The sequence below is a fragment of the Hordeum vulgare genome, chromosome 3H (assembly GCF_904849725.1).
Source record: "Hordeum vulgare subsp. vulgare chromosome 3H, MorexV3_pseudomolecules_assembly, whole genome shotgun sequence".
Lineage (NCBI taxonomy): Eukaryota > Viridiplantae > Streptophyta > Magnoliopsida > Poales > Poaceae > Hordeum > Hordeum vulgare.
The window spans coordinates 442,541,967-442,567,406 of NC_058520.1; the positions used below are offsets into that span (position 1 = coordinate 442,541,967).

At 45.1% G+C, this 25,440-nt stretch overlaps 3 protein-coding genes across 4 annotated transcripts; 2 read left to right on the plus strand and 1 right to left on the minus strand.

Annotated features, from left to right (window-relative positions):
- Positions 1 to 1,396: 1,396 nt before the first annotated feature.
- LOC123444160 (general transcription and DNA repair factor IIH helicase subunit XPB1-like) lies at positions 1,397 to 10,329 on the plus strand. Its single transcript, XM_045120790.1, has 19 exons — positions 1,397 to 1,520; positions 1,601 to 1,717; positions 1,832 to 2,000; positions 2,668 to 2,890; positions 2,981 to 3,037; positions 3,315 to 3,455; positions 3,537 to 3,617; positions 4,751 to 4,838; positions 5,886 to 6,223; positions 6,325 to 6,400; positions 6,489 to 6,682; positions 8,066 to 8,229; positions 8,305 to 8,377; positions 8,478 to 8,591; positions 9,076 to 9,156; positions 9,266 to 9,325; positions 9,405 to 9,488; positions 9,575 to 9,717; positions 9,813 to 10,329. Exons 1-19 carry the CDS (start codon positions 1,505 to 1,507, stop codon positions 9,880 to 9,882), a joined length of 2,289 nt encoding a protein of 762 aa, XP_044976725.1. The 5' UTR covers positions 1,397 to 1,504; the 3' UTR covers positions 9,883 to 10,329.
- An 834-nt stretch (positions 10,330 to 11,163) lies between these two features.
- LOC123444161 (phytochrome-associated serine/threonine-protein phosphatase) lies at positions 11,164 to 18,689 on the plus strand. 2 transcript variants are annotated; one of them, XM_045120791.1, is made up of 10 exons: positions 11,164 to 11,506; positions 11,744 to 11,890; positions 11,977 to 12,044; positions 15,192 to 15,249; positions 16,253 to 16,363; positions 16,450 to 16,500; positions 17,384 to 17,527; positions 17,605 to 17,700; positions 17,825 to 17,896; positions 18,398 to 18,689. In XM_045120791.1, the coding sequence occupies exons 1-10, from the start codon at positions 11,426 to 11,428 to the stop codon at positions 18,479 to 18,481; spliced, it is 912 nt and encodes a 303-aa protein (XP_044976726.1). In that variant the 5' UTR covers positions 11,164 to 11,425; the 3' UTR covers positions 18,482 to 18,689. The 2 variants fall into 2 exon arrangements, with proteins under 2 accessions (XP_044976726.1, XP_044976727.1); XM_045120792.1 differs by having other exon boundaries at positions 17,825 to 17,938; positions 18,318 to 18,435.
- A 4,735-nt stretch (positions 18,690 to 23,424) lies between these two features.
- LOC123441833 lies at positions 23,425 to 24,157 on the minus strand. The gene has a single exon (XM_045118045.1). The coding sequence runs from the start codon at positions 24,155 to 24,157 to the stop codon at positions 23,732 to 23,734; it is 426 nt and encodes a 141-aa protein (XP_044973980.1). The 3' UTR covers positions 23,425 to 23,731.
- Between the last annotated feature and the right edge of the window lie 1,283 nt (positions 24,158 to 25,440).

Genomic DNA, 25,440 nt, shown 5'->3' on the forward strand with positions numbered 1-25,440 from the left:
TTTCTCAATCAACTCCCACTTCTCACACTTTTTTAGCAATTTCCAACAATGCTCTGGTTTATTTTTTGCCTTCGGAAGCTTTCATGTCTTTGTATCTTTGTTGGGCAATTTTGTCCTACACAATGAAAACAATATCAAATGATTTGAGATGCTACAAATGCTACAAATGATTTGCACAACTTGGGATGTGAAAACGAACTCACATATTCGGATTTCACGGTTTCACTTGAAGGAGCATTGCGAACTTGTTCCAAGTAAGCAGCCCAACGGCTAAAAATAGGCTTGATCACGGCCCAATGACCTTGGAGTGACCAAAAGGTGTGTGGAGTCTTATTGGGATACTTTGCCATCATGCATAACAGCGTAAGTATTGATCTTCGATCCTTTGCCAATACCTCTTGGCGGTTTGAGATGTGCCGGTGCACGCCCCAAGAGACACCGCACTCCAAGCCTTGATCAAGATTTGGTATTCGAACAACGTGTAGTTCTTCAATCTCGCACTTTCTTTGCTTGCGCTTAGTCATATACCCCCTCATTTATCTCCTCCACCTCATCTTCACCACCGTGACCATCCACACCACCACCCATTTCATTGTAATCAAAATCAACGATCAGGGCTCGATCGATGTCGATGGTGTTGGTGTCCAACAAGTTGACGAACTCGGTAGTGGCATCGTTCGAACCGGCCAGTTCGTCGAACCCCTCGCTTGCGGTGGAAGCAACACCGTTGAAGGGTATCGTCGGGATACCTGTTGCTGGGGCAAAGGAAGAGGATGAAGCCGCCGACCTTTTCGTAGGAACCTTCTTGCGCTTCACCCTTGAAACCTTGCCCTTCTTCTCGGGCGGCAGCCGGACAGATCGCGCAGCGGCCATGCCATCGTGCACGCGTGCCTTCCCGACGGGGCCAACCGGATTTCTGCCCTCCACGATGACGTTGCCCTGCTGCTTGCGGACAGACGCGGTGATGCCTCGAACGACGACGGAGGCGACATGGCCGGCGACGAGATCTGCTGGAGGGGATTGCGCGTGCGCGACAACCACAATGACGTGGGACGACTGGAAGGCTTCCATGACGACGAAGAATAGCTGGGGAAGAGGACCGGAGCGGGCGGAGGCGGGGCAATGGCGACGAAGGGGGTGGGAAGCGGGAACAACCGCGCGAAAATTTCCCTCGCGCCAAATCTCGCCGTAGACAGGGGGCGAGCTCGGGTCGGCCTCCCACCCCGTAAATTTAAAAGTTGAGGGCAAACTTTTACCGCATCCTACAAATTTTTATACGTCTAACAATTTTTTCGCGCGAACCGTATTTTAACGGTTATTTTAAGCCATTATACGATCGAGAAGTTCTTATATCTCAAGCCCCCACCCCCACCCCCACCCCCACCCATACGTGTTTCTCGCACAACACCCGTCCTCGACTTTCTCCATCTTCCTCGACTCGACTCGACTCGACTCAACTCGATTCGTCCGTGCACCGACCTATACCGCCTCCTCGCTCCCAGCCATGGCCGGCGGCGACGGTGAGGCGGAAACCCTAAATCCCACCAGTATCCTCATCCGTGTCACTCTCCGTGATACCCTTCCCCTCTCTCCCCTGCAGGCGATCGCGCCCGTGCGCCGAAGCGGTACAAGTCCTCGGCGCCATCGAAGGCGGCTCTGGTGGACGAGACCGCCGAGATGAACTACGCCGACGACTTCGATGACGATGCCCGCGACGGTACAGAGCGCATGATTCCCCCCCAAATCCACCCATCTTTTCGCGAATCGGTGTGGTTCCTGCCGTTTGATTGATTGGGGATTTTCGGGGGCTGGAACTTTTGATTCGTTTCAGGGGATAATGAGGTGAAGAAGAGGGACTTCACCAAGCTGGAGCTCAAGCCAGATCACGTGAACCGGCCGCTGTGGGCGTGCGCAGACGGCCGCATCTTCCTCGAGACCTTCTCGCCTCTTTACAAGCAGGCCTACGATTTCCTCATCGCCATCGCCGAACCTGTATGCAGGTCCATTCAATCACTCCTACCTCCAAATCTCAGCCAACCCGCATGTCTTGTTTTGGGCTAGCCACGGTTGTATCAAACGAGTGGACCTCTCCCAACTTTTACCAGTTTTCCCAGAAAGTTAGCATGGACTGGTAGTAGGAAGGTCATATTCTGGTAGGCCGAGTTAGCCTTAATTTTGCCATGCTTAGTAAGGTTATATGCAGTGTATAGGTCTGGTGCGGCACTGCATCAGTCTGATCCAAAAGGATTCTTTAACGTGACATGCTTTTTTTGGATCTTGTTACTGCCTACTGCCTTGTAAATTTAATGGTTATACTCCCTCCATCCGGAAATACTTGTCATAGGAATGGATGTATCTAGATGTATTTTAGTTCCAGATACATCCATTTTTATACATTTGTGCGACAAGTAATTCCGGACGGAGAGAGTATATGATTGGGTCTGGAGTCGGGATGTTTGGATCGTGCATGCTGTGTTAAAGAGATAATAGACTATTACTTCCTGAGTGTTGCTTATAGCACGGAATAGCAATAGATTTAAGTTACAATGCAAATGGGTCAACTTTTCCCCACAAAAACCCAAACTTTACTCAGGTTAATGTCTGGAACATATGCATTGCGCAAAACGGTGTGATATTTGAAACTTAAATCTCACTTTGGTGGTGCAGGCCAGAATCTATGCATGAATACAATCTAACGCCACACTCATTGTATGCCGCGGTCTCAGTTGGACTTGAGACAAACACTATCATTAGTGTCTTGAGTAAGCTCTCCAAGACTAAATTGCCTCATGAGATAATTGAATTTATCCATGGGTCAACTGCGAATTATGGCAAAGTAAAGCTTGTTCTGAAGAAGAATCAATATTTTGTGGAGTCGCCGTTCCCTGAGGTTGTATCTTTCTTCCTGCAACTATATAATTTTGATTACTCTGTAACTCGTTATTTACTTATTTATTTGAGCTGTGATGTTTGTGTCCAGGTTTTGGAGAAACTCCTGAATGATGACGTAATTTCGAAAGCACGGAAAGCTCCCGAGGTTGATCTTTTGTTCTCTTCACTTTCATACAATTTGCGTGGAACACAGTTAGTGTCTGTTAGAACAGAACTTTGTATCATATGGAAGTGCTTATCCATACCATCCATGTGCATTATCTCCTTCCCTAACAATTACAGTATTTCATTTGACTGGCATAAATATCACCTCCATTATTTTTCTCAACTGCTGGTATAGGTCTTCATACTTGGCCATTTTGAAATTTGAACTAGCTGTTTGCTATGCCTCGTTATGTGAATCCATTTATCTGCCCCTTCAGGACTGTCTAGGAGGATCGGCATTCGCTGTTAGCAAAGCAGCTAGGGAAATAGCTAGTGGACATGATTTGTTAGATGGAACGGAATTGGCTGATGCAAATGAAGACAAGGAAACACATTCTTTCGAAGTTTATTCCTCTCAGGTATTATGTCGCTTCAAGCACAAGCTTTGGTAGCTTCAGTTGTGGAGACTGGTGTTTAATACTTTCATCCATCATATTCAGGTTGAGAACGTAAAGCAACGGTGCTTACCAAATGCGCTGAACTTTCCCATGCTAGAGGAGTATGATTTTAGAAATGACACAGTAAGTACTTTCCACATGAAGAACAACTATATTTATCAGATCTAGGATGGTACTTTACCAAGAAAAACTACGCTTTGATCCTTGATGCATCAGCTGGACTGAGATTTTCTTCATGCATTTAAACCGTGTTAAGTAAGATAAAACCAGATTGAGCTGGCCGGTTTTGATGTGAGATGGTCATGTTGAAACGAAATGACCCAAAATGGCCTTGTGCTGGAAGCAATTTCTTACCTTGTGGTTCATTGAGTTCGAAACAACTACCTATGTATACAAGTAGGGCCTACAGCTGAGTTAGTTAGCTACTTAGCTAGTCATTTGCTACATTAAATGCAGACTTCATAAGGAAGAACCAGTGTGACGGTAATAACAGAGCTTAGGTATTGCACAATATCATCTCCGAACATTGTAGTATGTAACGTGTCGTACTGACATAACTGATTCAGATATGCATGTATAAATCCGAAGTGTTAAATTTATATTGATGCATCTCATAATTTGATTTTTCTTGCTCCCTCCGATCCAAAAAAAGTGTTTTGGCTTTAGTTCAGCTTTAGTTCAAATTTGAACTAAAGCCACGACACTTTCTTTGGATTGGACGGGAGTAACATTTAGCTAAGTTGTTGACCCAAACCCTGACTGTATTGATGATCGGGCAGCAACTGTCAACTGGTGCATGTTGTTTACTTATTTGATCCTTGTATACATCTGAAAGTTAAAACCATGCAATGATGTAAAGTTGATACAGGGAGCTCTTTTGGCATCTGCACATTGAAGGCCCAACACAACTGAGTAGCACACGTACCATGGGAAATAAACTTAAGCCCTTCCATTCAGTCATGATCTTTTCATACATTAAGAACACTCTCATAATACATAAACCCCCAATTGTTTAAATTCATGAAGAAGACAGGTGCTTTATATGTCCATCTATCGAGTGTTATCTCTAGCTGAACAAACCATGTAGACAATATTCTTTGCTATTTCCTGTCGAGATTTGAGACCCATAGTATTCTCAACCCTTTTTGCTTGTCACAGGGATAGGCAATTTACAATTTTTTGCTTTCTAGCATGACATATGATGACACATTCACTACAAGATTTAGAATTGAGATTGATATTTAATTTTACTGTAGGTAAACCCAGATTTGGATATGGAATTAAAACCTCAAGCACGGCCAAGGCCATATCAAGAAAAGAGCCTCAGTAAGATGTTTGGGAATGGTAAGTTCATGATACAATATACGGGAATAACTGCATATTAAACTCAGTAAACAGCTTGAGTGTCATGATATGGTACCTTAACAGATGTATGCAATACTCGTTCACTCAGTAAACTCAGTGACTTTGAGAGTTTGAGCTAAAATCAGGATCTCATCTCTAGTAGCTGGTTTGGTTGGACTGGATTGTTAGAAAGAGTTTTGGGAAGTCGAGTCAATGCTGCAAGTAATTTTGCTGTTGTGACTTATGAGATCTAATTGGGCGCCATCTCCCTCGTGCAAGGGTTATAATGACATTTAGAAGTTTAGGCATGGTAGCTTAAGTAACTGGGTCTTCAAATCAAGCATATCATTGCCTGTCTTACCAGATGACACTTTTGCTGATTGGCCATCAGATTTGAGAACAGCTATATAAGTTGCTTAATGTCACATGGCCTGCTCGACTCCATCTGATTTTAATAATGAGAAGATGCAATTTAAGCATAGGAACTAATGGGAACTACTCCCTCCGATCCATATTACTTGTCTTAGATTTGTCTAGATACGGATGTATCTCCGTCCGATCTATATTACTTGTTTGCCTGTCTTACCAGATGACACTTTTGCTGATTGGCCACCAGATTTGAGAACAGCTATATAAGTTGCTTAATGTCACATGGCCTGCTCGACTCCATCTGATTTTAATAATGAGAAGATGCAATTTAAGCATAGGAACTAATGGGAACTACTCCCTCCGATCCATATTACTTGTCTTAGATTTGTCTAGATACGGATGTATCTCTGTCCGATCTATATTACTTGTCTTAGACAAATCTAAGACAAGTAATATGAATCGGAGGGAGTAGTAAAGTACGGGACACCTGTGTTACTAAGAAGGAAGATAGGAAACTAGGAATGTTAGGGAGCCGTCTCACTGCTCTCGGCGTTAGCTAGAAAATTTAACCCCTGGCATCATTTGTTAATTGTTAGTTTTGGAACTCAGGAATCTGCTGAGCATGTGCTGCGTGTGCTTCTTCTCCTTTGCTGAACAAATTTTCCCATCATTTTGCAGGCAGAGCAAGGTCAGGCATTATTGTGCTACCTTGTGGTGCAGGAAAATCCTTGGTCGGTGTATCTGCAGCATGTCGTATTAAGAAGAGCTGCCTATGCTTGGCCACAAATGCTGTGTCTGTTGATCAATGGGCATTCCAGTTCAAGCTTTGGTCAACTATAAGAGATGAACATATCAGCCGTTTTACTTCAGATAACAAAGAGAAATTTCGAGGGATGGCTGGTGTTGTTGTGACTACTTATAACATGGTGGCATTTGGGGGCAAACGATCTGAAGACTCAGAGAAGATTATTGAAGAAATCCGGAACAGGGAGTGGGGTTTGCTCCTTATGGATGAGGTGAGATCTGCATTCATTGACAAGTTAGGCTTGCAAATTTCGTTAGAACATGAAAGATCATAACAATGTGCATGCCCATTTTTTTTAATCTGTGTTTGCAGGTTCACGTTGTCCCTGCACATATGTTCAGAAAGGTCATCAGCATTACCAAGTCTCACTGCAAGCTTGGTCTTACCGGTCCGTTTTCGTCATATAATAATCTTGTGTGATTTTAACTGCTCGCTTATCATATCATTCTAAATTACTTCAATTCTTACAATTGCAGCTACACTTGTGAGAGAGGATGAACGTATCACAGATCTAAATTTTCTAATTGGACCAAAGCTGTATGAAGCAAATTGGTTGGATTTAGTGAAAGGTGGTTTTATTGCGAACGTGCAATGTGCAGAAGTATGGTGTCCCATGACCAAAGAGTTCTTTGCTGAGTATTTGAAAAAGGAAAATTCAAAAAAGAAGCAGGTGAATCTTCATTGAAGTTTCTCATCTGTCCGTGCAGAGTTTTTATTCAATTTCTTAACCTTTTTGAAAGATAAAACACACATGTACGAGCTTCCGTTATTGCCAGGGGCGGAGCCAGGAATTGAACATAGGGGGGGGGGGGGGGTGGGGCGAGTCGAAACCCAAAAGTTGTTGCCCACGAGACACTGTAAATAGACCTTTCAATAACTATATCTAATGAATCGAATATACTTAATATATAGCCCAGAAGATATACTGATAAGTTCTCTATACTAATCATATAGCTATGAAATTTAATTAGGAAATAGAAGGATATATATCAATTAGCAACAATTTGGATTTTCAAAGGAACATCTACTTAGTAAATTAATCTATTATCGTTGAAGCAAGATTATTTAGGCTGCCAGGTTGTAATCCATAGGAAATGTACCAGGAGTAGAGGCAGTGTATTGTCTGTGTACCTTTGAAATTGAGCCCTAGATCATGTACAAACACTTGGCGAACTCAGCGATATGACTCCATGACAGAATTATCACAGCGGCTAATGCCGCCGAAGAAACCTTGAGTCCGCGCCATGATGTGTTTAGTGTCTTTCCGCCCGGCAACTTGCAAACAGGAGTAGCAGCCGGCGGCTGAACTACAGGAGAAACAACACTAGCAATGACAAGAACCCTAGTTTTTTTTAGACTCGGCAAGAACCCTAGTATATTGACAGATTGAGCTTGAAGATCTGCAGAACGGCGGCTCTCGGAAAGGTTATCCTTTTTTCTTCCGAGGTTACTTTGTGGGCTTCCTAATTCCTACACACACACACACACACACACACACACACACACACACACACACACACACACACCCGACCAAAAAATGGCAAACAATGGGCTGCTATACTACAATATGGGCTTCGGCTAGTATACTACACAAAATAGTATTATTAGCGGGCTTAATTACTAATTAAGCAGCCATTACGTCCATTAGCACACATATTAGAATATACTAGTACTAGCACAACCTGTGAAACCTTGAGGGGGCCGATCGTTTGGGGGGGGGGTGTCTAGCCCCTGCCCGCCCCCTGTCTCTGCCCCTGGTTATTGCTTTCGGTGCTACCTTTTTTTTAATTCTTTTATGCAATGATTTCTTTGATTTGTTAACGTGTTGACTTTTTGGTAAGTTATTATGTCATCTTAATTCCTGACAAGAAAGTATTTTTCTTCGCCCTTAGGGGGCATGTGATAAATTGAAAAGATACTCTTCTTGACTTAAGTCATATATATATAAACTTGTGAATATTTTATTGGCATGCTTGTCTCTGAACTCCCTTTGAAGTCCTCAAATTTGTTCATTCATATTGATGTTTGCATTACATTGGCTCTTGTCTACCAGGTACTCTATGTGATGAATCCAAACAAGTTCAGGGCTTGTGAGTTTTTAATTCGATTCCATGAGCAACAACGCGGGGATAAGATCATTGTATTTGCTGATAATTTATTTGCACTAACTGCATACGCAATGAAGCTCCGTAAACCAATGATTTATGGTGCCACAAGGTAACCTCTCATCTTAGATGATTCTACTTATGCGCCATAAGTTATATACTTATATGTTGGCTTCGCATCTCGCAGCCATGCGGAGAGGACAAGAATTTTGTATCAATTCAAGAACAGTCCAGAAGTCAACACTGTTTTCCTCTCTAAGGTGTGTGCTTATTATTAATTTTCCAATCCTGTTTATTTGTTTTGAAGCCGCCATCATACTATCATAGGTAATCAATGTCATCTCTGCTATTAATGCATAGGTGGGTGATAATTCCATTGATATCCCAGAAGCAAATGTCATCATTCAAATATCTTCTCATGCTGGTTCCCGGCGTCAAGAAGCTCAACGGTTGGGACGTATTCTCAGGGCAAAGGTAACATAGATTGAAGCTTGCGGTTGCTGCATGCAGCGTAATAGACAACCCAGTTGCAATTGCTGTGTTCCTTCTCTTGATATTCAAAATTTAGCGTATTTTTTTATGTTTCTGATACATCGATAATTTGCATGTATATGCTGAAAATGAGTTGGTATGAAGAACAAAAATCTTTAATCAAAATTGATTATGCAAAAGGAAACTTTTTTTTTCTATATAACTTGCTTTTCAGACTTCCTTGGATGGTTTATTTGAATCTGTTAAGTCTGTATGTGGTAATTCATTTCTAGAATTTCTTAGTGTAAGTAAATTATCATTACTCCAACTCTGGCTTTTGAGGGTGGTCATGCAAGGGATTTCAATAGTCTGGATGTGAGTTATGCCAGTGATGTGGCCAATCAGATGGCAGAAGTGATATATAATAGTTAGTGATACAATGTTTTCTATGGTGCCACTGAATCTGTTTCAACTGCTGGGGCTGCAGGGTAAGCATCAAGATAGGATGGCAGGTGGAAAAGAAGAATACAATGCCTTTTTCTATTCTCTTGTATCAACCGACACACAGGTGTGTGTGTCTCACTAATGATTACTGCATTAGTTTTTCATTTGGCTTTATTCCAGACCATGCCTGTGGAATTTAGATCAACTTTAGCATGACATATTTTTTGATGCAGGAAATGTATTATTCGACAAAAAGGCAACAATTTCTTATCGACCAGGGATATAGTTTCAAGGTTTATTCTCAAGAATTTCTCTAGATATTCGGAATCTTTTTGTCACTTCGGGTTTAGTGATAAATATATATGTTTCCAGGTCATCACTAGCTTGCCGCCACCTGAAGAAGGACCTAACCTGAGTTTTCACACACTCGATGAACAGCTTGACCTTTTAGGCAAAGTGAGTGTTTTCTATACCCATTGTTTGCCAAGTTTCTTGCTGTTTGTACCTGACTGCAATTTCTTTCTGTGCTGCTTCAAAAATAGGTGTTGAGCGCAGGGGATGACATGATTGGTGTTGAGCACTTGGAAGAGGATTCTGATGGCAAGGCTCTCCTGAAGGCTCGGCGCTCTGCTGGATTAATGAGCGCATTTTCTGGAGCGGGTGGAATGGTCTACATGGAGTACAAGTGCTGCCTCCTCTACTTCCATTTCACTTTCGCCTTTATGCTGGGATTCCGTTGTAGTTTGTTTGCTGAATGCTTACTCTTATGTTATCATCCAGCAAGGGCAAGGGAGCCAAGAAGAAGGACCCAGCTAAGAGGCATACACTGTTCAAGAAACGCTACACTTAGGGGTTCTGTTGTATGGCATTTGCAAGGAGGCCAGGAACCTATAGCGCGGGATTGGCTTTGCTTGGACATGGTATGGTTAAAGGGGCTCTACTTATTGGACATAATGCATGTCTCACTGTTAGCGCATCAGCCAGATTTCGCGCTAATCGCTTGTCATTAGAGAATTCTACTGGGAAGTTTCCTCCAGATTCTTGTGGTGTGCATCTTTTCATTATCTCCAGTTCCGTATCAGAAGGGTCAATTTTGGAGCTTATGAGAGGGAGGGTCAATTTTGGAGCTTATGAGAGGGAGAACAAGGGCATTTATCTTTCGTAGAAATGTAAATATTTGTGCAAGTACCTGTATACAATATAACCAAAATCCACATTGCGAAGCTTTGCACAGCATGAACTCTTTGTTTCATTGTATACAGTTGTGACATACGGTTAGTTAAAACAATCTGGAAAAGTACTACCGCTTCCTCTCCTTTTAGGGAAATGTTACGATCCGTTGTTTGATAGAAATCAGCGAGACAAACTACCAACAGATTGGCACAATTCGTTGTCGCTGAAATTGTGTTTGCAATGTTCTTATCTTTTAGTCATTATAAACTTTTTTTATACAATGGCCCAAGTGGACAAATATATGATATCTAACATTTGGGTTAAGAAATCTGGCTACCAGGTTTGTGTTTTCTTGTAGAATTGACATAAATCACCGAACTGTTGGAGTCGATTTCGTATAGAACTCCACTCAACATATCGGTATACCTCATTATAGCTAGCTCTAATCCATCTTTGGCTCGATTAACATGTTTTTAATCGGTGGATCCTGCTTGTAAGTGCACACGCGGCGAAAACCTAGTTCAGTTGAGTATATATATATGTGTATAATTTTCAGTTGAGTATATATATATGTGTATAATTCACTGCTCCCTCCGTAAACGCTTTTATATTATGAACCGTGGGAGTATAATTGTTTGCATTTTTAAAAAAAATGTTGAATTTTAAACAAAAAGAACTTGAATGATCAGTCAAAAACTGTAGATATCCCCAAACAAATTTTGAACAAGAGCAGTTGGTACGTTTACGTTTTGTTGTTGGAACTGTTCAATCTCCATGTCCAAAATTGGAATGAGCAAACCAAAACAACAAATATCTTCCAAACTTGTCAAACAACCAGTACACGCGTTGCCTTGATGCTTTACAAAAAATATTCAAGTTTAAATAGGACGTCACAGAGGAAAACCCACCCAAAATTATAGTACTATAAAATAAACTCCAAATATGCAAACGCCAACCAAATCTGAGCCGCCCGTCCAATCGCAGACGCCGTCCCGTCTCGTGCTTGTTGTTGCGAGGCTGTGAGGTCGCTCCGTACTCCAGCGCGCCCGTGCCAAATCACAACCTTATTTTCCCCCTCCCCTCTCGCCTCCCCAGCCGCGATCGAGGGGGCGAAACACAATATCCCCGCACCAGGAATCAAGAGGGGATCGGCCCTCCCCCCCGGTCCGCGCCTCCGCCCTGAATCCTCCGCCGCCGGTTCGCCGACCCCCGAGCCACCCATGGATTTGGATCTGTGGATCTCCAAGGTCAAGGAGGGCCAGCACCTCGCCGAGCACGAGCTCCAGACCCTCTGCGAATACGTGAGCGTCCTCCCCCCTGTGTTGTATTCATCGCTTCCGCTAGGGTTTTGTTCGACCGGCCGGCGCGCGTTCGCTGCGGCGTGGCCGTGTCTCTGTTGTTTAGGGTTCTTATTAGCGGTGGCAGGTAGATGGGCAAAATCAGTCGCTTTTGCCGCCCGCCGAGAGGCTAAGTGAACCGTGTCTGTGTACTGCGTGCCCACTGTGTAACCGAGGTGTATGTGGCTGATCACCATCCAGGTTAAGGAGATACTCATCGAGGAGTCCAACGTGCAGCCAGTCAACAGCCCGGTCACGGTGTGCGGCGACATCCACGGGCAGTTCCATGACCTTATGAAGCTCTTCGCCACCGGAGGGCATGTGCCTGAGACCAACTATATTTTCATGGTCAGCCCTTCTATTGTTTCCTGCGGCTGGTCTAGATGGCCTCTGATGTTCTTGTGTTGCTAAATAGAGCTGTGATTGACTCGTAGGGTGATTTTGTCGACCGCGGCTTCAACAGTCTCGAGGTTTTCACCATCCTTTTGCTACTAAAAGCAAGGTATTTGGTTAGTTTTCCTCTTCGCAAATAATGGGCCGTCCTTCTGTTTGTTCCAAAGCTTTCAACTTTATAGCGCCTAGCTGCGCCTGCAGCTTCTTCACTTTTTTTTGTAATTGCGAGTATAAACTTCATTGTCGTTTCACCGTGTTTATAATAATTCAGGATAGTGGTACATGCGTAACCAGAATGTAAGCATTCCTTGGTTGGAATTAAGCTGTTGAATGATAATGCTTGGTTGCTGTTTGATTGTATGTAAAATCCTGCTGTCTCTTCATATAACTGCCTTTTGCCCTTATATTGCGGGAGAACACCTTGAGTAGCCTTATGGGGGTTGATGGGATTGATTTAGCTTATTGTTTCTCATGAAATTTAAAGTGCTTAATTTTTAATTGTTCTTATACAATCATACAAAGAACATGAATTAAGTTAGACTGGGATCGGGTACGGAATGACGATATACGAGAGAGACTTGGGGTAGCACCGATTGAAGAGAAGCTCGTCCAGCATCGTCTTAGATGGTTTGGACATATTCAACGGAGGCCACCGGAAGCGCCGGTGCATAGCGGACGGATAAAGCGTCCTGAGAATGTTAAGAGGGGTCGTGGTAGACCAAACTTGACATGGGAGGAGTCCGTTAAGAGAGACCTGAAGGTTTGGAATATCGACAAAGACTTAGCCATGGACAGGGGTGCGTGGAAGTTAGCAATCCACGTTCCAGAGCCATGACTTGGCTTCGAGATCTTATGGGTTTCAACTCTAGCCTACCCCAACTTGTTTGGGACTGAAAGGCTTGGTTGTTGGTTGTTGGTTGGTTGGGATGACTATCCATCTCAAAAGCACCGATATGGCAACATCAGCCGTGTCCATGTGCGTACATACGCCATACGAGGATACACGTATCCCTGAGCATCCCTTTCTTTTTGATTTGAAAGAAATGGGGATATGGCAGGGATACTGGACAGATACGGATGTGATATGGCGGGGAGGGAGATGGGAATGGTGGCTGCTAGCGGTGGAAGAGGATCCAGACGGGGAGGAAGATGGGAATGTGGTCGATGATGAGGAAGAAGCGCTAGAAAGATGTGGACTGTGACCGCCAGGGGGGAAGACGATTCAGGCACAAAGGAAGATGGCGACAGAAGCCGCTGACGAGCAAGGATGTACAGAAGGTGGTGTGGTCGTCTCATCTCCTGTTTTGCAGTTCTCTGGCGGTTGGAGGAAAGGGAGAAAGAGCGTGGAAATGGGAATGGCTGGAAGAGCTGACTAGGTTTTCTGAATTTGGGCCTTATATGGGCTTTGAGTGGAGGGTTTTCTTACATCAATGGACTGCTCAAAGTCTTTCATCAGTGAAAATGGGGTATGTCTAAAAACAATTCAATGAAAATGGGGCAACATATATCCTGTAATTTTAGCCAAATATAAATCTCATCAAAAATTATCATTTAATCTTAGTTACATGCTCCTTATTTTTCTAAATACTTGTATACCCTGCCGTATCCCCTATGGCTGTTTTGGGAAAATGTGTATCCTGTGTCTGCACAATCTAACTATGGCTTGAACTGCAATTTGGAAGTTGCCAGATGAAATAAGTTGAAACCCATTCTTATATTTTACTGTTTGAACTTAGGTCTGTCAATGAGTCGAATTTGAGAAAATACAGAAGCCATGTGGTGGGTGGGAGCTTGCCTCATGAGCATATGGATTAGCTCAAGCTTTGACCTGTTGAAGGCTCGGCGAGCTCGCAAAGCTCGTTAATATTTTCAATTAGAAAATCGGCCAGGGCATTTTGTTAGGCTGCAAAAAGCTTCTTCGTCTCAGTAGGACAGGCCAATGAGATGCCAAGATTTGTGTACATTGAAATGGATCAATGGGTGGAGATTTGTTGGGCCAAGAGATGGAAGAGGGGCGGGTCTAGGATGACGCTCGGGTCCTGTAGTTATTTCCTTGGAAAATTAGCTAGCCTGTGTTGCTCTACCGAGCTTCAGCAAACTGTTCGAGCTGGCGCTCGTCGGGATCACGAGCTTGGTGAACTCATCTTGTTTAGCTCTCGAACGGAGCTCTAGTCGGGCCTAAACATTTTTTGACAGCCTTACTTGAACTGGAAGTTTGAAAATAAAGATTCTCTCATCATTTTTTGTGATGAACCATGTCACTCTTAAGTCTTGACACGCATGCGGGACACAGGATACGGCATTTTCCAAAAACAGCCCATCGGGGACACGACAAGTATATATAAAAATAAATATAAATATGCCATGTAATATAGAGTTAAAGACAGAAAAATGAGAAGGAAATAAATATAAATATGCCATGGCTGCCCGAAAGTTAGTATTCCTTGCAAGATTGAATGAATACCCTGCAACATGGAACAACAAATAAAGTCAGCACCATGCTTGAGCAGTCAATCAGCATAGGGAAGCAGTAACAGCAACAGCAAGGACATGGCATGGCGAGCAGGAACAAATACAACAATGGCATGGCGAGCAGCAAAAGGAATAGCAAGCAGCAGATCCATAGCAAGTCCATTCAAATAGATGAAAGAAAGAGACCGAGGACTCGAGGTTACCTGCTCCGGCAGTCCGGCTTGGTTTCCGTTGGGAGGAGAGGCTGCTGCACTCGGGGAACAGCGACGGTTGAGTGCAGGCGGCGGCGGCGAGTCCAAGAGCTGGCGGCGGCGGCGACTCCATAGGCGGCAGCGGCGAGTCAAGGAGCTGGCGGTGGCGGCGAGTCCAGGAGCTGAGAAACCCTATTCGTGGCGCCGACTACTCGAGGAGGTTTCCGAGTTCACGCTTTTGTGGTGCCCGTGGATGCGACCTGCAAAAGAAAGGGGTGGGCCGCAGTGTAGTTGGGCCTCCCGAGTCCTACACGTGTCCCAGCCGTGTCCTCTTTTCTTTTTTGTTTTTTTAATTCATATTTCAGGAAATACGGCGGGATATGCGTGTCCAGCCGTGTCCTAGCGTGTCCCTGTGTCCCGCCGTATCAGCACGGAGATTTGGCAAGTTTAGCCGTGTCCATGCTTCCGAGGTCTTAATTAGTAAAACAAAGAACACACCTAGTCTCTGTTAGTGTTTGTTGCGTCTGCATTTCTTCCTGAAGTGTCATCATATATGGCTACTAAATCTTGTCAATGTATTTTCCTACTACTAGGTATCCTGCCCACATAACCCTCCTGCGCGGGAACCACGAAAGTAGGCAGCTGACACAGGTATGTCCTTGTATGGAGAACGATTATATCCTTCCGTTCCAATTTATAAGGTGCGTTAATTTTTATGACAGTCAAACTTTTCTATCTTTGAGCAAGTTCATAAAAAAAAACCCGGCAGTACCTACAATACTCCCTCCATCCCATAATATAAGAGCGTTTTTCACACTAATATGAAGATATATTTGATGATGGAACTAGTGATACTAATTTAGTATTGTACTCCCTCCGTCCCAAAATAAGTGTCGTACATTTAGTACTAAATTAGTGCAAATTTTGCACTAGATCAACGACACTTATTTTGGGACGGAGGGAGTAGATGTTAAATTGTTAATATATTTTTCTATGAACTTGGTCCAAGATTGAAAGTTTGACTTTTGAAAAAAAATGAATGCACCTTATATAAAGGAACAGAGGAGTATCTGTCACCCAGTTGATCATTTGGGATTCGAGATATTTCTGCTGCAACTAACTTGTAGTTCAATCTTATAATTCTATGTATGCTTATAATTTTTGTGTTGTGCGCTCCCGTTGCTGAAAGATCTTGCAGTTTGTTAAGTTACAATGTATACTTAACTTGCTCACGCATGCACAATACATATGTTGCCTTCACAGTTCACACTAAAATCTCTATGATGCATCCTGGTATGTTGGTTGATTTTGGACGAATGAAATACCTTCGTTAAAGTTAAAACAATCTAGCTACTAGATCGATGATTTTACTTATGGTTGATTTTCTTCATTTAAGTGGATGCACAGATTCAAACATACACAACACTTATCTATGGATGGTTCAAAAATTCGTTTGATATGATAAGAAACCTACATCTTCATGCTAATTGTTTTGTTTGGTCAGTTAACAGTCTCTATTTCACTCACATGACATAGTACTGTTTGATACCTCTGTATAATTACAGCTTGAATTGTACGGCACCACAAACAGGTTAATACACTGATCCAGTACTTTATCACGCAGACAAATTAATATTATGTTACCGATCTGTAGGTATATGGTTTCTATGATGAGTGCCAGAGGAAGTATGGGAATGCCAATGCATGGCGGTACTGCACTGATGTTTTTGATTACCTTACTCTTTCAGCAATCATTAATGGCACCGTAAGTTCCTCATAGTAGACGATTTCTAGATTATGGAATTTGTACTGTGTGCTCAATCATACTGAAATGATACTGTGAAAATTCAGGTCCTTTGTGTTCACGGTGGTCTGTCTCCTGATGTACGTACTGTTGACCAGGTTAGTTGGACTTCTTTCTTCCTAACTTTTTCTTAGCATCATTCAGCCAATATGTTACTTATGGAACTTTGTTTGAGCGTGATTCGACCCATTTTAGTGATTTTGTTTAGTGGAATGGAAGCAGAGACATATTGTGCCTGGTTTACATACATAATAATTAGGTTTCCTGATTCGTATGGACTTACTACACCTTGTTTATATTATTGTGGTCTGATTCCAACACACAAATTTCATGATGTTAGCTCTGGATATATCTTTATTTTGATCAGCATATAATCTCAGTTGTTCACCGCACCTGTAGGTGCTAGTCAGGGGTAGATCAGTATCTGGTGAACGTCCATTAGGTGGGTACTAAGACAGGAGGGTGTCGCCGAAGGCCTATGCAGCTACTTTTAGAACACGGGATATTCTTGAGAAATTTTGAAGGACTAGTAAACAATTAACATCCTCCGAGTGTTGGACATTTCAGATTTTTTAAATTCTTGGTCTTTTCAGTGAGTTCTTTATCGTATTTTTTTTCTAAATGTTTGATTCTGTTATACTTTCATTTCTTTACCATTAGTTTGGACATTAGTTGGTCCATAGCATTTGCAGAGTAGGTTCATAATCTGAAGGATGCATGATTCTTTGGTTGACTTGTTCTTATGTGTTTACTGCTGTTGTCATGTACTCCCTCCGTTCCTAAATATGAGTCTTTTAAGAGATGCCATGGACTACACACGGAGCAAAATGAATGAATCTACACTCTAAACTATGTCTATGTACATCCGTATGTAATCCGTAGTGGAATCTCTTAAGACTTATATTTAGGAAAGATTTTGAGTGGTGTTGCTAGGCAATACAATGGAAACAGTAATCTGATTAACAATCACTTTGTCACCAGATACGGACAATTGATCGGAATTGTGAAATTCCCCACGAAGGTCCTTTCTGTGATCTTATGTGGAGTGACCCTGAAGAGATAGAGACATGGGCCGTTAGTCCTCGTGGAGCAGGTTGGCTTTTTGGATCACGAGTGACAACAGAGGTGCGCATGGAATCTTTTCATCGAGGATCACCTTTTCATCATCTCTTAACAAATGGTGTTGATTTATTCTTGTGCAGTTCAACCATGTGAACAATCTTGACCTAGTGTGCCGGGCTCACCAGCTGGTCCAGGAAGGCTTAAAATACATGTTTCAGGACAAGGGTCTTGTAACTGTGAGTTTCTGTTCACTTGTCGCTAATTACAGTAGTCCGGATAGCCGTAGCATATTTTTTCTTGTAAGTTTGATATTTGATCAATAAAACCATGCTCATATGCCTAGTTCATATATTTTTGCAGGTGTGGTCTGCACCTAATTATTGCTACAGATGTGGCAATGTTGCTTCTATACTAAGCTTTGATGAGAACATGGTATGTTGGTGCATCTGTGGAGAGAGCGCGGAGTAAAATGCATACTCCCTCCGTCCCGGTGTATAAGTCATTCGCGTAGTTCTAGGTCACCGATTTGGGGAATTAAATATGTGTTATATATCATGATAAGTACTCCCTCCGTTCCTAAATATAAGTCTTTTAAAATATTTCACTAGTAGTCTACATACGGAGCAAAATGAGTGAATCTACACTCTAAAGTATGTCTATATACATCCGTATGTAGTCCATTAATGAAATCTCTTTAAAGACTTATATTTAGGAACGGAGGGAGTATATCACTAGATTTCTACACGGATGTAGTTTCTAAATATATATTTTTTATCACATATGATACATATTTAGATAGTTAAATTGTCCACCTAAAACTACGCGAATGACTTATACACCGGGACGGAGGTAGTACTGTTGATAATCATTGCAAATAAATCTTTATTAGGTCTTTAGTGCTAATTAGTGTGCACTTGTTCTTGTTCTTGCCAGGACCGCGATGTCAAGTTCTTCACAGAGACAGAGGAGAACAACCAGATGCGTGGCCCAAGGACTGCCGTCCCATATTTTCTCTGACTTTGTTGTACAATTTTAGAAGTCGCTGTTTTAATCTGTAAGGTTAAAGAAAAGATGGACCGGAGGTGGTTATTGTTGTAGGGTTCAGATCATAGTCGGATCTGATGCGGTTTTATTTCTCTCTTGTTTTAACCACATGTACAATAGATCGCTGGGAGCATCATTGCGCTCCCGTATTCCTTCTATGACAGTGTCAAGTTTTGTTTCTTGTTGCTATTTATATGTGTGTGTTATTTTAATATGTCTCATATACTACGAGTAGATGCGTTTCTCAACATACACATTTGGTTGTGTTGGCTTAGCAATTTGTTATAGCTGTTCTCGTCGAGACAAGATTCCTGTTGCGGAACACATATGCCTTGAAGATGTGTACACGAGTTAAGGTATTGCTTCACTTGTGAAAAGAAGAAATACAGGTACGCGTTCTGTCGAGCATCTGTATGATGGACCACTCTTTACTTGCTCTAAAAGAGCAGGTATATGCTCTTTTCTAAAAGACTAGATAACAGGCATATGTTCTGTTGAACATGTGGACGATGACCATTATTCGCAGTCGTTCCGTCTTTCGTCCATTTAAAAAAAGGACCAAACCAATATGTGGATGGATGGACGTTGATATCCTCATCCAATCAGAATAGAAGTAGTAGACTCGATGGTTGTATATTTTTGAATTTATGTCAGTCCTTTTAGTGATCACGGTCGTTGGCGTGGCGGGGCTGTTAGTCTCGATCCACCTTATCGCGATACTTGTGATGCGTAAACACGAGGGAAAATTGCTGGTTCCGCCACCCGCCGCGACATGGAAGAGATTTGCCTCCGCCGATGAGCGCACTGGGGTCATTGTCATGGCCACCCCGTGGCATCGTACCAAGAAGGTGACGCGTCTCCTTTTCTTTTTAAAACGGTGGTGGACGGCACGGGGGGAGATGGTATATGCCCGGCCCCGGGGCGGCCGAAAAACAGCTTATCTCGTGTGGCCCGAACGAACCAAAGAATCTCGACCGCAACCTCTTGCACGCGCGCACGAACGCACCGAGCGAGCTAGGCTGTCGCGGGGTCGGCACCCCGGCCGCGTCACCGCCACCCGGCAACCCAGCCGACGGCGACCGTGTCTGCGTGTCCGCGTTTCGCAATTATTGCCCTCGGTTCGCCGGCCGCCGGGGCCTCTCCCCGGTGGGCGTTTGGACGTGCGCTTCCTGCTCGCGGCCACCCCCGGATCTTCTCATCTTCATGGCGCGATGACCTGCACTGCACTGGGCTGAAGCGCGGCTCATCTCGCTCGAGTAAAGTAAAGATGGCGCTGCATGCATGATGCATATGTTCGTGGTTGCCGATCACGACAACTCGTCGTATGCCATGCCACACTTCTACTAAGGCAGTGTTCTGCATCCCTCCGCTCCCCAACTCCTGTCTGGGAGCGGAGTGGCATGCAGCTCTAATTTAGGGAGCGGGTAGAACGCCACTCCGCGCGTTTCATTCCGTGGAGTGTTACCGAACAAGGCTTAAGTTTGAGCGATGCCTCTCTTGGCCACCTCCACTGCACTTATGCACGCCCACCGTGATACTTGCTGACGGCCTATTGAATGACCCATCATCGATTGAGTAGCGCCTTCGGACCGTGAACATGTAGCACTTCCATGTTGTATGATGCATAGTGTTTTTCTCATTGAACCAAACATGCATACTTATGAAGGTTTACACAATTTTGATGAGCTAAAGATATATTCTCGTTTAAATATTTACAACATGTATAGTAGAGCTCTCAAACCCTTAGATCTAAAACCAGTTTTAAGGGTTGAGAATTGGCCATTTTTAACACTTTTAAGGGTTGAAAAACAGGGACAAAGACTAGAATCCCGGGTTCTAGTCTTTGCCCCAACCCCAACCCTTAAAACTGCCATTTAACATATCACAATTTTCATCATCTCAATAACACCGAATAGTACTTTCAAACACATAATAATCATTCAATTTATTACAACAATGTTTTGAAGCAAATTATAATAATTGTTCGAATCAAATAGGACATAGAAAAGTAAACAAAGGTAGATCATGGGCCTTGGCGCCGCCCAGCCAACTGCCACTGGTGCTTTACTAGATCATTCCAAAGCTGACCATGAGTGTTTGTATCCTCAATCTGACGATGTGCTTCAACAAAAGCTTGTACTCTACAAGAATTTCTTTTCGGTTGCACACGAGTACCAACATCGTCATAGAAACAAGACAATTTTAACCCTCTCTCATCCTCGATGATCATGTTGTGTAGAATCACACAACATTTCACGATGTTCTCCAAGGTTTTTTTTCCCAAAAACGAGTTGGACCCCGAACTATGGCAAATCTTGCTTGCAAAACACCGAAAGCTCTCTCAATATCCTTGCGGTCTGCCTCTTGTGCCTTGGTGAAATGAGCCTCTTTTCTGGTTAAGGGCACCCCGTCTTTCTCCTTGATGGACTTCACAAGAGTTGCCCAATCAGGGTAAATTCCATCGGTGAGATAGTATCCCATTGAGTACTCATTGTCCATCATTTTATAGTTGCAAGTTCAAGCATCCCCAGAAACTAATCTTTTGGACAAAGGAGATCTATTGAGCACATTGATATCATTGAGTGTTCCTGGCAAACCAAAAAATCCATGCCAAATCCATGTGTCCTTCGATGCCACGACCTCAAGCACAATGGTAGCATCACGACTTTTCTCGCAATACATTCCTTGCCATGCCTTTGGACAATTTTTCCATGTCCAATGCATGCAATCAAGACTACCAAGCATCCCCCACCATCCCCTTTTTTCATTCATCTCCATCAATCTCTTTGTATCTTCCTCGTTGGGTGCCCGAAGATACTCATCACCATACAACCGGATGACCAATTTTGCAAACCTACGAACGGACGCCGTGGTTGTATCTTGTCCAATGCGAAGATACTCTTCTGTATAGTCTGCGGGTATGCCATAGGCGACTACCCGCATTGCAGCCGATATCTTTCGGTATGCACTAAACCCCATGATACCGGCGGCGGATCTATGACGCTTGAAGTAATCTGAGGCGGCCTCACAATCGTGACAATTTTCACAAACAAACTACGGCGCATTCGGTACCTTCTCCGGAAGAGGCGAGGTGGGTATGTCGGTACCTCCACGAAGTAGTCTCGCATCAAATGTTCGTGTCCGAGACAACAGTTCCGATAGATGGTGACTCGTCCCATCTTCGACCCTCTCCTATGATCCATCAGCTTCACGCGGTCTTCAAACTCTTTCACGTCGAGGAGGAGGCCATCATCTCGACGTCATCGTCTTGAAGCAAGTCCTCAATGTCCGAATCGTCCGATGACGATCAACCGAAATCATCGGATAACGCATCCATCTACACAACACAAAACAAAAAATGTAGTGTTGCTCTGTAACAAAAATACAGGAAACAGGGCCAGCCGGAGCTCGCTGTGTAGGAGGCCGGTGGTGTGGAGACAGAGGGAGGAGGAGCAGGGGAGCTCACCTTGGACGGCCCGCGGTGGAGGAGGTCGGCGGTGTGGACAAGTTCGGGACGGTGGAGGAGCTCGGAGGCAGCAGTGGAGAAGCTCGGGGGCGGGACGGCAGCGACGACCCGAGATGCGGCCGGAGGCGGCTCGAGGGAGGCGCGGGAGGAGGTTAGGGACGGGAAATTTCCCTCCTACGCGTGGCCGGATCAAAGTGAGGGTTGGGGTAGATTTTCCCCCCCAATCCTCACTTCTACAGGTTGGGAGAGGGTTTGCAGGTCCGATCCTTTTTTTTTGAGGGTTTAAGGGTTAAGGGGTTCTAGTCTACGCGTTTTTTTTCCGCCCAACCCATAAAAAATGATTTTTGTTTTTTTGTTTTTTTAGGGTTTAAGGACTCTACCAGACATACTCTTACGGATGATTTGGTGGTCGGTTGGAGTTGCCCCGCCCGCAAAAAGAAATGTAGTGTTGCTCTGTAACAAAAATACAGGAAACAAGGCCAGCCGGAGCTCGCTGTGGAGGAGGCCGGCGGTGTGGAGACAGAGGGAGGAGGAGCAGGGGAGCTCACCTTGGACGGCCCGGGATGGAGGAGGTCGGCGGTGTGGACGAGCTCGGGGCGGTGGAGGAGCTCGGAGGCGGCGGTGAAAGAGCTCGGAGGCGGCGGTGAAGGAGCTCGGGGCGGTGGAGGAGCTCGAGGGCGGCGGTGGAGGAGCTCGGGGCGGGAGCCGCTGTCCCGAGATGCGGCCGACGGCGGTGGAGGAGCTCGGGGGCGGCCCGAGATGCGGCCGGCGGCGGTGGAGGAGCTCGGGGGCAGGACGGCGGCGGCGTCCCGAGATGTGGTCGGAGGCGGCTTGAGGAAGGTGCGGGAGGAGGTTGGGGACGGGAAGTTTCCCTTCTACGCGTGGCCGGATCAAAGTGAGGGTTGGGGTAGATTTTGTCCCTCAATCCTTACTTCTACGGTTATTTCTGTTTTTTTTAGGATTTAAGGGCTCTATTAGACATACTCTTACGGATGATTTGGTGATCGGTTGGAGTTGCCCCGCCCGCAAAAAGAAAGTTGGAATTGTCCCAATGCTCCGAATCAAGGATTGGATTCTGCTGGAGCACCTTTCGGCAGGCAGTTAGTTTCTTTAACACACTCATCCTGATCGTCCACGTGGGGATGGCAATACATATAGAGTTAACTGCTTGCCGTGTCAGACACCCCCTTTTTTAATACCAGTACTAATTACAGTGGCCTCTCACTGAAAGAGAGAATTAAAATGCTGTTTAATAAGGGCTCGCATGTTTGACCACTTGTAACGGATCATTTTTCTCCTACAGTGTTGTGGTGAGGCACCAGTTCCTGCCGACTCGCGGTTCACCAGCTTGCCACGAGATAAATCCTGTGATACCATCCTACCAGTGTTGTGTTTCTAGGGCAGAACCTGATGGTGATCGGAGACATAAGAAGATAGTAATGCGGCTTTGTTTTTGGTGCAACCGTCAAATCAATAAATCACCACCCTGTTTCTTTTGCGGGGATAAATCATCTACTAGTCTATACTGAAAAATCTGGACAAGGTAATGTGGTGCTGCGTCCTGGGCAGCGACCTTGCTTCATTGCCGAAATTTCCGGCTAATCATCGGCGTGAGCTAATCGACGGCGAGAAAGAGAAGGAAGGAAAGCGAAAAAAAAGAGAGAGGGCCGGAGGCAGATCGAAACGGCTCATCCTACTCGGCAGATCACAGCAAAACTGGGCCGGCGAAAAATCAACCAGGCTAACTAACCAACTCGCTACCTCCTCCGGTCCTCCTCCCGATCCCGAGGGGGCGGTTGCCGCGGAGGCGGCGGCGGCGGCGGCGATCCGTCCTCGTCGGCCATTGTCCGCACCCGCCCCTGCCGGAGGTCCCCGAGCTCGGCGTCGGAGAAGGACGACGAGCCTCCCGGCGCGAGGCGCCGCGCGGGCCTCCGCCGCCTGAGCCGCCAGCACCGGCGCGCGGCGCGGACGGGCGCGCGCGCCACGCAGCAGAGCACGGCCACCGGCAGGCACGCGCAGAAGACGCAGCACGAGACGGCGCACTCCGCCAGCGCCCCTTCCTTCCCGGCGTCCTCGCGCGGCGCCGCCGGCGACGCGTCGCGGTCGCGTCCCCGCGCGCCGTCCCACCGCTTCCCTGCCGCCGGCTTCTTGCGCGCGTCCGCCTCCTGCTCGGCGGCGGCCATTCACTTGTCCTTGGCTTCTGGGTTTCGTGCGAGAGATTCGAACGGGAGGCGTGGGGTGGCGTGGTGTGGTGTTGTGGGTGGCACGGGCGGGTGCGGGTGCGGGTCGTGGGAGGGAGGAAACTCTCTCCCTCTCTCTCGAGAAACTTTGTCTGCTCCCTCCCTCGGATTTAAATTGTGGTGCTCGCAAAAGCGTCTCGTGTGGTTTCCTCTCCCCGTTCGCTTTCGCCGTTTAATTTTTTCCCTATCATTTTGCCGTTGGTTACTGGTATAGGAGATAAATAATTCGAAAGGAAGCTAACGCTAGGGTAGCCACTGAGCCGACCTCGAGTCATTTCATCGGACTATTCGTCTTAAGAGATTGATTAAGGTGTTGTTCGGGTCCGGGTCTCTTTTATTTAATTTGCGAACCGAAAGATGGTTAAGTGGGACAAGGACAGCTGTTGGCGAAGCATCACAGTTGCAAGATCTTCCTTTCTTATTAATCGAACAAAAGTAAAGTATGATCTGATCGGATGGTGGTAGTGCCTGCCCGGGATATTTTGTCTGGTAGGACGCGCTATTCAGTCGCAGTCAGCCACTGAGAAACTTGGTCAAGACGCTCAAATCCGTTCCAGGTGTGCATACAGATTAATGAAGCATTATTTTGGGACTGTGGTTGTGGGACTGGACGTAGCCGCACGGTGGGCGCCGGGGAGGGCACGAGAGACGATACGGGACGGGAGCATGTGTGTGTGGCCCGCGGTGCCCGGCACGAGGCCGTTCGCTCTGCCACCGGCGTCTCTGTCCACGTTGCTGGGCTGCTGCCTGCTGGTGGCCGGCGCTCGCTTTTATTTTGTCAGTGTCACAGTGTCACCTACTAGTACCTTAAGATGAGGGTCAGGGCCCTCCTACCTTTTGCTTCTGCTCAGCTGCAACCAAAGCGAAGCCCTGCTCTCGCTACTTTACTCTCAGGCCTTCATCGACGGGGACGGCAGCATTGGCAATGAATGGCCAAAGTACTGCACAACACGAAAAACTAATTGGCTGGCAGGCATCGGTGCATCACTGTGATTACGACCGCACAAAGAAAACCACTCTTCTAAGAAACTTCAAAAGTTCCATGCCTTTTTTTTTTCTTCCAAGACAGTACAGATGACGACACCCATACATAGACACCTGCATTCATTCATATTAACGCACATACATACATCCTATCATATGAACACCTTTAAAAACAGTAAAATAGACAAAAATAAGCCGTAGGCGAAACAAATCCAGATAATAACTGCTTATGAAACTATTTC

Excerpts from the sequence above, each read along its gene's own strand:
- LOC123441833 (XM_045118045.1), bottom strand. The coding sequence starts at position 24,157 with ATGGCCGCCGCCGAGCAGGAGGCGGACGCGCGCAAGAAGCCGGCGGCA.
- LOC123444160 (XM_045120790.1), top strand. Across the intron at positions 9,326-9,404 it reads ACCAGGGATATAGTTTCAAG|GTCATCACTAGCTTGCCGCC; the intron begins GTTTATTCTCAA and ends ATATGTTTCCAG. Across the intron at positions 9,718-9,812 it reads ATGGTCTACATGGAGTACAA|CAAGGGCAAGGGAGCCAAGA; the intron begins GTGCTGCCTCCT and ends GTTATCATCCAG.
- LOC123444161 (XM_045120791.1), top strand. The coding sequence starts at position 11,426 with ATGGATTTGGATCTGTGGATCTCCAAGGTCAAGGAGGGCCAGCACCTC. Across the intron at positions 11,507-11,743 it reads TCCAGACCCTCTGCGAATAC|GTTAAGGAGATACTCATCGA; the intron begins GTGAGCGTCCTC and ends ATCACCATCCAG. Across the intron at positions 16,364-16,449 it reads CAGCAATCATTAATGGCACC|GTCCTTTGTGTTCACGGTGG; the intron begins GTAAGTTCCTCA and ends GTGAAAATTCAG.